The sequence below is a fragment of the Phaethon aethereus genome (assembly GCF_964289735.1).
Source record: "Phaethon aethereus genome assembly, chromosome: W".
Classification (NCBI taxonomy): domain Eukaryota; kingdom Metazoa; phylum Chordata; class Aves; order Phaethontiformes; family Phaethontidae; genus Phaethon; species Phaethon aethereus.
The window spans coordinates 909821-920977 of NC_138581.1; the positions used below are offsets into that span (position 1 = coordinate 909821).

The following is an 11157-nucleotide window of genomic DNA, read 5'->3' on the forward strand; positions in this document are numbered from 1 at the left end:
AAAGTATGCTCTTAAAAAGTTTACCGCTGAGTAAATAGTACAAAGAAATAAGCACATAGAGGATAATGTGATTCTGTTCTACAGCTACCTAGAAGATCTGAATCTTATCCAGATGTCCCCTAGCTTGGTTTAGACTTGATAGCTGTTCATTCACTCCCTGAGATCACTGGCCACTTTGTCTGTTTCTTACTCCTTCATTGACAGAACTCTCTGGATTTTATTAGTTTTTTATCCCTCGATTTCAGGATCATTCCTGTTTTTCTTGTTCATCGCCCTGCTAATAACATCCCCTATGCAACAGTGGAAGAGGAGCTGGTTGGGGAATTTGTGAAATACTCTGTCAGAGATGGCAAGGAAGTAAATTTCCTGAGAAGAGACTCAGAGGCTGGCCAGAAGTGTTGTACCTTCCAGCACTGGGTGTATGAGAAGACCAATGGGAGCTTGCTTGTCACTGACCTGCAAGGTGAGTTGTCTGAGCGGGGGCAATAAAATGGCTTTCCCATGATACAGGGTGGTGACCACTCACAGCCAATCCCTGTAACTGCAGAACTTCTAGAGACTTATTTCTGATCAATGTTATTCTTGGCTTTCTGTGCCCTGTTGGCAGTGCTGAATGTGCTCCTTGCATAACCTTCTAATGGGCAGAGTCTCCTCCAGATGAGGACAGTGCCCTGGCCCTGTGCCTGTTTCATACAGCATCTCCTGCAGATCAGAATAAAAGATAGGAAAGAGAGTTAGGATGTTTTATTTTCTAGCCTGTTTTAAGTGCACTGTGTTTATTTATGTGTGTGTTACCCTAGGGAACAGAAAGACATTAATTAATTGCCTGCTGTGGCAGCAGGGGCAAACATTTATTAACCTGTGCAGTACTATGATGTTTATCTAATCAGCAGAGAAAGGGAATTTTTACCTAACTTATGTTCTTGGAAGAAGACTGTTTGGAAAAGGAAAAACAGATCTTATACTCTCAACTGGAGAGTTTTCTTCCACATGTCCCCTTAGTAAATCAGGACACTCAATACAAGTCAAGTCTGGCTTATTGTCTCACCTCCCAGAGGTTAATGAAACGTCTTGTGAATTAAAGACTTCAATTGTTAATAACATCTTAGCCCTTCACTTTTTCTTGTATTTAATCTCTGAAGAGTGGAATGCACCACATTCAGGTCCTGCCTAGGTTTGAAGAAATGTTCCTTCAAAAAAAGAAGAATCATGAAGAAATGTCCTCTTTGCATTTACTAAATGCTGTTCTTATGCTCCTGTGAGTGTGACTCCTTGTAACTGCTGAAATGCTGGGCTTGTACCCAACACAGTATGCACAGATATATTTGAAGCAGAGACAGAAAACCAAAGGAATGTGGAATCTTAGAAAATATCCCATATTCTTCAACAAGAGAAGGCAGGAAAATTAGCAACAAGACATCTACACAAGACCCCTGAAGTAATTTAAAGGGAGAAGAAAGAACAAAATCCTAGCCTGAGGGAAGCGCAACAGCAGGAATGGTATCTAAGCTTCTATAATGATCGCTGCCACAAAGGACAGCATACTTGCTGCTGTTAAAGAGAAAAATCATTCCTCTCTGATCATCTTCTCATTTGAGTATCTAGGCTGCATTTTTCAGGCATACTGGTTGAGATTTCTGAGGGTATCCTCCAAGGAAAATGGTCTTGAGACCATCGTTTTCCTGCAGAGAAAAAACTGCACACTACAGGACTGGATTTTGCCTAAAATAAGTCAACAAAGGGACAGTTAAAAACCCCAAGTTTTTGGAAATACTGAGTGGGAAAGGGATTTTGGATCTCTCACCCAAAAAATAAAAATAAGGTTGGCTGACTTATTGCTATTTGATTAGCAAAGCAAATAATTTCTACTGATAAACCTTGTAGTCCAAGTCTGCAAAGCATCAAAACCACAAAACCCATAAATAAATATACACATCTCAGGGCAAGTGCATAAGCAATGATTTTGTGTTTGTTAAAATGCAGTCATCAAAGTGTAACCCCTTCTTCCCGCCCTGACTATCCATCACAGGAAACAAGTTACGCTCTGTTTATCACCTTGCTATCTGTAAGCTACTGGTATGAGACTGACTTCTGGAAATTGCTAGTGATACAGAGCACAAACATCCTATTTTTATTGAGGTACTTTAAAATGTTTTGCAATAATGGTGACAAGTAATTAAAATTAAAAACATGAGTCATTAAACAATATTTAATGCCTTTATATGTGGTACTCTTGAATCTGAAGATATTCCTAGAAATTCTAGTGTAACATAAGCTCTCTGTTTCCTTGATGCCTTGTAGGTGTAGGAATGAAGTTAACTGACGTTGGCATAGCAACACTGGCCAAAGGGTGAGTGAAAAATTATTTCTCAACAAACAGCATGGTTTTGCTTTAGACATCAATCTCTTCACAGTGTAAGTATGTTGGGGGAGGGCGCACTGGAAATTTATTTTTGCTTTAACTTTGGAAGAAAACAATCCTCATATGACTCTTTTAACATCTTTTTATTAGTATTTATGGGAACCTGCCTGTAAGGAAAACACATATTTTTTGTTCTGAAAGGATGGGGCTACGCTGTAGGTTGGTCTTTGCTTTTCCTTCATGCCTCCCTTAAAATAGCCTTATTCAAAGGGCATTTCAAGAGTGAAATCAAGGTCTCTGGTGGCTTACAAGCAAGTCACTTTACTTGGTGGTACATCAGTCGGAGGAAGGTAGGGCTGAAAACGCAGGGCCAAAAACGCAGGGCTAACACTGGCTCCAGCCTGAGTTACAAAGAAAAACCTGGTGTTTGTGCTGTCCAGAGCTTCTGACCATGGAGGAAATATTTCAAAACCAGCATGCTGTTGGAGCCAGAGCTCTGGCTGGGCTTGCACTCACTAGCACCTGCCCCAGTAAATGCAAATACAAGTGCTTATACCTGCCTAGCCCTACTACTAGATCCTGCTGCCAGTAGCTGAGGTGACCCTTTCTCCCCTCCTACTCTTTTCCTGGAAGAAGAGAGGATGTCTACCACAGTACTGTGGGAACTAGAGAGGGAGATGCCCTGAAAGGGGCCAAAGTTTGTATTGCCCTTTTTGCAAGGAATTTAAGGGGGTGGTGCAGGGACTGCATGAGGGAACAGAGCTGAAGTCCCTCTTGCAGCCAGCAAAAGTGCCAAAGCTTTAGAGTATGTATTTATGACACAAGCTTTTGTAAAGACTGTTTTCTCAGTTTAGAGCTCTATGAGTTAGTTTTTCCTCCTATAGCGGTCAGTGATCGTAAGCTTTCCTTGAGCCTGTGTTCTTGTCAGCTGCATGGGTGAAGGGAAGATGTCTGTTTAGCTTTGTATAGGCTGCTTATCTGATAAAAAAGGAAATGTGTTAAGGGACTTGATGGTATCTCTTTCCCTTCTCTCTCAAGAGCAGTGATTCTGAGCTATAACAAAAGATCGGTTAATATTTAGAGAGGCCTGTTTCCTAGTAGTTTTGCAATTACTTCAGGTCTTTTGGGGAGACCTAAGCATGTGTGTAAAGACATAAGTCTTTAATGTTCTAACTTTCTTCCACGTCTTTTAAGTTTCTGTTAATTAAAGCTTCTAGTTACACCACAGGCCAAAAGAGCCATTGCTAGAAATAGGCAGTGTAGGCAGTCATTCAAGTCAGCTGGCTGCCGCAAAAGCAAAGGGGATGAGGGTAAATGCCTGTGAATGCTTTAAATTCATGTTCTCCTATGAGAAACTGATAGAAACAAGCAGATCCGATCACATATATTCAGTTTTTATACTAAACTGGAGCTTGTCTGTATACCTGTGGTACAGGACAAAAACCCTCACAATGTGTTTTAAATTATTAAAAATTTGACACCAGAATATTCTGGGAAAATCCTGAACATTTGCAGGCTGGCATCCATTCAGAATTTACACTGATTTACTCTTTTAGCTGTGGATCCAAACTGAAATCAGTTGAAATGAAGTTGCATCATCCTTTTATAAAACAAAGAAACCATAAAAATTTTGTTTAGGCAACGCTGTTCTCTGGAATCAGAAGATTTACAGAAAAGCTTTAATAGATGTTGTTATCCAGCTCGCTATGGGAAATTACTCCTATAAAAACACATGTTGGACTAGGGAAGAGGAAGGTTAAGTGAGGAAATGCATATACAATGCAAACTGTAGTAAGGATCACCTCAGTCATGAATAAGGGACTATAATTTCCCTTCTTGAACAACCTCTTAAAAATGTTGTGTATAATTTTGTTTGTCATTTAGCTAATGATACTACTACATGACAACAGATTTTTCCTGATCCTGTCTTTTTCTTTCGTGCTCCTTTCCCAGAAAGGACACCTCTGCATTAATATCTGCAGTTGGATTTTTAATTCCATGAGCCTGGGTAGGGAAAACAAACAAATACACAGAAATCTATATTACTGGCTATTGCTGCTTTTGGTAGTGTGCAGCCATGCCAATGAGAGATTGTCTGTCATCTCATACATAGAACATACATAGTCCTACTTAACTAGAAAATATAGTATGATACTGTTATGATTTTAACTGTATTAGAGAAGATACAAAGCTGATTTTTTTGTGTAATTGCCTATAGAAATTCCCATAGTTTTCTCAACCAGTCTTTGCAGAGATAATGACCTCACTGATCACAGACAAGTCCTCTGCCTCCAATAACATCAAGGCAAAGCAAAAATATCCTTGGGAAATGCTTCTGCGGTCCTTGATGAAAGGAAAAACATTCATATTGTTCCTGGTTGGAATGTAAATTAAATACAATTCTCACTCTAAGATTAAAGTTGTGATGAGGGGAAAAAAAAACCGTGAAAAAAATCCATCTCTCCCACACCTGCCATGCTCATAATATAATCAGGCTTTCAAATAATTTAGTGCCACAGTACAAACCGTTATTGATGAATTTGCAAAAGCCAATATGCCAACTGTCATGAATTGTTCATGGCCATTATTTATACCCCAGTGTTTCTTGTAAACCAAGCACAACAAACAGATACATTTAAATTTTGTCGCTATATTCAGCATTGCTCATTGCTATTAATGGTTTTTTTGGGGGTCCAGACTCATATTCCAACTCTAAACAAACATTTCTGGATGAGTATTTATGTATCCTTTGCCTTTACCTTTCCTCTCCTTCCTGTAGAGACTGTGCGGAGATTGATGTTTTCAACAATCAACACTCTGCAAAGTAATTCTGATCTTTTATCCTTCCTGTGTCTGTTTTACCACTGAATTGGAAACCGAACGAACCCAAAGCAAAGGGTCCTTTATTCAATGTGCTGAAGGCGCTGCAATACGGTTTCTGTCAGTAGAGGGCGAAGCCTATCTAGAAACCGAAAAGCCTGGAAAGTATTTTTACTGTGGCCACTGGGGCGCACCAGAGTCAGGCAGCCTATCAATCCTTTAAATAAGCTATTTATTCCATTCTTTGGCGAACGTAAACAAAAATAACACAACACAGTGACTGGCTTCTACGTGCAAACAGAGAGCCAGTTTAGAAGCTGTGCACAAGTGCCCAGGTATTTACCCAAGAGTGGCAAACGGAAAGATAAAAGAACACAGTGACCCACGGTCGTGATGATTAACAGGAGTGCAGTTTGCCAAATGTGGATCTGAAAGTCTATCTGGTTTCAGGGCGTTGACAAATTTAGTTTTACTCAACATGGCAACAAGAGGCATTGGGGAGTTTAAGCCTAGAGACAAATCCAACATTCCCCCATCAGATTTAAGGAAGGTTTGGTCTGGGCCAACCCCCAGCTGTCAAGTTTGGGAGATGGAATTCTGTCCAGGTTTTATTTATCAGTCATCTAGATAGTGAATTAATAGCGCCTGCTGTTTTCCAGGGATTGGAATCGTCAATAGTTTGGTGTTACTGACACAATACATATGAGAGCAATACCAATACTGGTCCTGTATTGGGACCAGTACTCTTTAAGATCTTCGTCAGTGACACAGACAGTGGGTTCGAGGGCACCCTCAGCAAGCTTGCAGATGACACCCAGCTGAGTGGTGCAGTTGACATGCCTGAGGGACAGGATGCTATCCAGAGGAACCTGGACAAGCTCAAGGAATGGGCCCAGGTGAACCTCATGAGGTTCCACAAGGTCAAGCGCAGGGTCCTACTCCTGGGTCAGGGCAACCCCCTGTATCCATATAGGCTGGGGATGAAGGGATGGAGAGCAGCCCTGCCAAGAAGGACCTGGGGGTACTGGTGGATGAAAAGCTGGACATGAGCCAGCAATGTGCGCTTGCCGCCCAGAAGCCAACCGTGTCCTGGGCTGCCCCCAAAACCGCGTGGCCAGCAGGGCGAGGGAGGGGATTCTGCTCCTCTGCCCTGGTCTGGGGAGACCCCCCTGCAGTGCTGCATCCAACTCTGGAGCCCTCGGCACGGGAGAGACATGGACCTGCTGGAGCGGGGCCAGAGGAGGCCCCAGCAACGCTCCGAGGGCTGGAACAGCTCTGCTGGGAGGACAGGCTGGGAGAGCTGGGGGGGTTCAGCCTGGAACAGAGAAGGCTCCGGGGAGACCTTACTGCAGCTGCCAGGGCTTGGAGGGGGCTATAAGAAAGATGGGGACAGACTTTTTAGCAGGGCCTGTTGCGATAGGACAAGGGGTAACAGTTTTAAACTGAGAGAGAGTAGAGTTCGACTAGATCTAAGGAAGAAATTTTTCTCACTGAGGGTGGTGAAACCCTGGCCCAGGTTGCCCAGAGAGGTGGTCGATGCTCCATCCCTGGAAACATCCTGGGTCAGGCTGGACGGGGCTCTGAGCAACCTGATCCAGTAGAAGATGTCCCTGCTCACTGCAGGGGGTTGGGACTAGATGGCCTTGAAAGGTCCCTTCTGACCCAAACCACTCTGTGATTCTATGATTCCGTGAATACAGACTGCACCGTTTAGAGCCATTCACTAATGGAGACCTTCCTCCATTACACATACCACAAGCTGTAACAGCACAGAGCGGTTTGAATTAAGCTCACAAGTCCTGTCAAATTAGGACGGAGCTATGGTCATTAGGTCTGCCCTGAACAAATGATGCAGTCTGGACGCACACACGGCGGGGCTCTCTGGAAGGGGCGACGAACAAACAGCAAACAGCTGGGAGAACTCGGGTGCAAAACTTCAGTCTCACATCTGCAGGTTAGTTTTTCTGCCGCCCGCTACAAGACCTGGGGCTGTCTGCACACTGCACACAGGCTCATTCATGCCTCTCGACTTCCAAAAGGGACAAGAAGTGTTACCTAGGCCACTTCTGTAGCCACAAGATCAAATGCAAACCTGTTATTTTAAGAGAAGGGAAATGAGGATGGCTCGATTTAGGAACAGAGATAGTAAAATAAAAATAATCACCTGCTTTTAATATAAATGCTCTGTCTCTTGTTCGCAAGATATTTACACTCTTTTACTGCAATTATTTCTGGCATTTGTTGAATTCTAAAGCTAAAGTTAGTTAGCAGAACGTTCAATTGTTCATTTAAAGTGTCTCTTATTCATAGTATTGTTTGAGCAAATGCTGCTGTTTCTGCTCTTTGTTTAGGTGTTCCTTCAAAGACATACAGGAAGTGACAAATACCGATAGGAGAGCCATTTAGACAGGCTTCTGTTTACTTCATGAGAAAAGTGGATTTTTTTCAGCTCAACTTTTTCTTTCCGCTTTCCACAAAGAACTGAGTATTTTCAGAATTTTATAGCATGAGAAAAACACAGGAAATTTTCTTTAGCTGCAACAAAATGGCTACCTAGGAAAAAAAGAGAGTGAGAGCAAGAGAAAGAGTGTGTGATCTTTTTGCAGCCACAAATTAAAACAACCAGCATTCAGTGCAGTGAAACTTCTCACCTGATTGATAGCCCTGGAGGTTCCTTATCATTAGTATTTTTGCCAGAACACACCTACACAAAGTGCAGGAGAAATGAAGCTTCTCCATCAGTCTTGCAGCAGAAATGGGAATTTCAGATACCGGAGTAAGGAGATGCTACCCCACGCTGTCTGCACGGAGCCTCCTGGTCTCCTCAGGCATTGGCAGCTGCCCCTGTGTTACACACGCTGCTGCAGTGTCCACCAGTGACACACCGTGACAGTGGAAGGTGCTGTAACGACAGCTGCTGTTGCCACTGGCACTCACTGCAAAGACCCAGTGGTTAACTGAATATTCATTATAAATTAATCAAAATATTTTGGTCTAAGTTATTGCTCTTTGCTGGCAGTGCATTGCTCTGCTGAAGTAGTTTCTGGAGTCAGTATCAATGCTTGATATAAAGAGATTTTCTTGCTGAGCACAGGCATGTTTGCCTGTGGAGCTTACATTCTGCTGATGTGTCTGGAGCACACACCTGATGACTCTAGTAAAGGAGCTCAGGTATGAAGTCTCAAGTCTATTATTTCTCCAAAGGAGCGAGAGAACGACTCATTATCTTGCTGAGATCCAGGGTATAGTCCTGAAGTAACGGTGGCACTCCTCTTAAATTTCCTTTGGGTAAACAAGCGCATAACTTACTTGTAGAGGAGAGGAAAAATAATTCTTAAGCCTTTGAGGTTCATCTGGCTGTTTATAGCAAGCTAGCTGAGTGGTTTCTCTAGAGCAGGCTAGGCATACTACCTGTTTAACTTAGAGGGTAACCTTGTCTGGTATGAACAGCTTCACGTGACAAATAATAGTAAAATACATTTGGAGCTTTCTTTCACTGGAATACATACTTAACATTCAAAAACTCTTGACTTCAAAGAAGAATCTAAAAATAAAATATTGGTATGACAATCATAGAATCATAGAATTGTTTAGGTAGGAAAAGGTCTTTAAGATCATCAAGTCCAACCGTTAACCTAGCACCGCCAAGTCCGTCACTAAACCACATCCCTCAGCACCACATCTACATGTCTAGAAGACAAAAATTACTCCTAAATAGTTACGATGAGAGAGTTGAACTCCAAAATAGTTTTTCTTATTGAAGTTAACCACCAGCGATAATTTAATTCTTTAGAAGATTAAGGTCTGCTGTTCACCTTACAATTATCTGCAGTCTTGCTGCAGTAGCCTATCTGAAATCATTTGGTATCCATCCTCTATGGGTAGACAATTGTGACAGCGTTCAAAAGCAGCAGCAAAATGTATAGATTACTTTTTTTGGCTGTGAGGGGGACTGCCAATATACATTACCATTTTAGTATGTGCCCGAATAAGCAATAAATATTACCTTTTAGATATACTAGAGAAACTTTCAGATTTGCATTAACCACCAAAGAGATTTCTTTCCTCCTAGCGTGGAATTAGTGATGCTAGGAAAGCAGTCAGCCTGAGGTTTCAACTTTTCTATTTCTTCTCTGTAGAGGAACACCAGAGATGCAAAATAGGACAGTTAGGTATAAATGGAGGCAGATATCGTCCCCTTTTGTTGCAAGGTATTTTATTATATTTTCACCACTGGCACCATTCTTTTGTAGAAGAAAATTTGGTGAGCTATGTTGCAATAAAGATACTTATCTGTCAGAAAGGGTTTGACCTTCTCGGAGGAACAGTGTTTTCTTTACCACTATGCAATCTGCATGAGGAAAGAAGTTCTCTGGAGTGCTGTGCAATGAGCATGTTGTGCTAATTTCAGTGCTAAATCTTGTTCGCTTGTTTTTCATGCAGTGATAACTGACAGTTCACATCTGGGGACACTGTGTGTCCAGTGAACCAAGAGAATAGGGTAGAACATGCACTTATTAAGGTTACCAAAAAAGGAGAGGAGCACCCTGGCCTTTCTTCTCCCTTCTCCATCCTGGTAATTTGACCAAAAATTACTCCTTTAAAAAGCAGGTGCAGCTTTTCAAAAAAGTTGGTGCAGCTTTTCAAAAAAGTTGTTGCAGCTTAAAAAGCAGGCACCAGAAGGAATGTCAGCAACCAGTGGCAGGGTGAGAAGAGGGATGTACATGCTCTGCCTACTCCCTGGCTTTGCTAGCCCACTGAAGAAGGGAGAGGTAGCAGTGGGAGATACGGTGAAGGCTGGATGAGACCGCCTTCCTCAGGAATGCTTCTTACATCCTTCTTCCCCAAGAGGCTTGGCTCCTTGAGATCTTGAAGTCAAGCCTGGGTGAGGGAGGAGCGTAGCACAGAAGTTATGTACGTGTTTGGATGAAAACAGCTTCTGGTTCTGACAACACCTCATGTGGCAACCTTGTCTCTTCATGGTAGTCAAAAGAACTGTTTATAGAGAATGATGTAGAATGGATTTCCTTTATGTATGATACATATATATAATACATATATATATTCCTTATATATTGCTGGAAAAAGTTAGCCAGCAGACAACTATATCCCCAACTAAATGAAATAAAAAATACTAGCTAGGACACAGAGCACAGAACTATGCCTTTTTAACCCTTCACCCTCTCTGTCACTACTTATTACCTGGTTTCCTTCACCTCTCAATGGCTCAGTTTGATTTTCTGTGACCGAGTTAGTGCTTCTCAAAACAGCATGGGTGGAAGAGATTTTCTTAATGTTTTCAAGTTGTTTATGAGTCAACAGTCATACTCTGCTTCCCTGTGCTGAAAATGAATCTTGCAATCCCATTTGGCTTTTTTTTTTCTTTGTTGCTACAGATACAAAGGTTTTAAAGGCAACTGCTCGATTTCCTTCATTGAGCAGTTCAGAGCCCTCCACCAGTGCAATAAGTACTGTGAGATGCTGGGGCTGAAATCTCTCCAAGCCACTCATCAAAAACAGAGGAAAGCAACATCCATGAAAAGCAAAAATCTACCAAACTCATCGGCTATAAAGAAAACAGTGCCCAAGAAAGCAAGAGAACCTAGAGACTTCATTTCTTCAGAGCACTGAGTTGCACTGTCCCATCTTGTGAAAACTCCTCTTGAGGACATGCAGTAGTGATAGGCACCGTTGACCTGGTGGGGGGGATAACTTTAGTCTTTTGCCTTATGACATTATTTTGAAGTCATCCTGATGCTGATGCCAGCAACAAAGGAAGGAGCTGATTCTATGGTCTCGGTACCTGAGATTTAACACCGCAGCAACGTGTTGAAGACAAACTAAGCCATCTGCCTGGATTATCTCACAACCCTTCCGTGTATTGGTATCTGCACATTTTGAGCCTTGGACATTGAGTGCACCACAGGTCACTGGGGAACATCTTCCCTTCAATGTGTCTGTGCCTGTGACCCTGT

At 42.2% G+C, this 11157-nt stretch overlaps 1 protein-coding gene across 1 annotated transcript in view; it reads left to right on the forward strand.

Moving 5' to 3' along the window:
* LOC309415070 (alpha-protein kinase 2-like) overlaps positions 1–10813 on the forward strand; it is a gene marked incomplete at both ends in the record, with an annotated part of 39107 nt that extends 28294 nt beyond the window's left edge. The window contains 3 exons of the mRNA XM_082012472.1: positions 246–463; positions 2302–2350; positions 10579–10813. Coding sequence (XP_081868598.1) covers positions 246–463; positions 2302–2350; positions 10579–10813 — 502 coding nt within the window. The remainder of the gene's footprint in view (positions 1–245; positions 464–2301; positions 2351–10578) is intronic.
* Between the last annotated feature and the right edge of the window lie 344 nt (positions 10814–11157).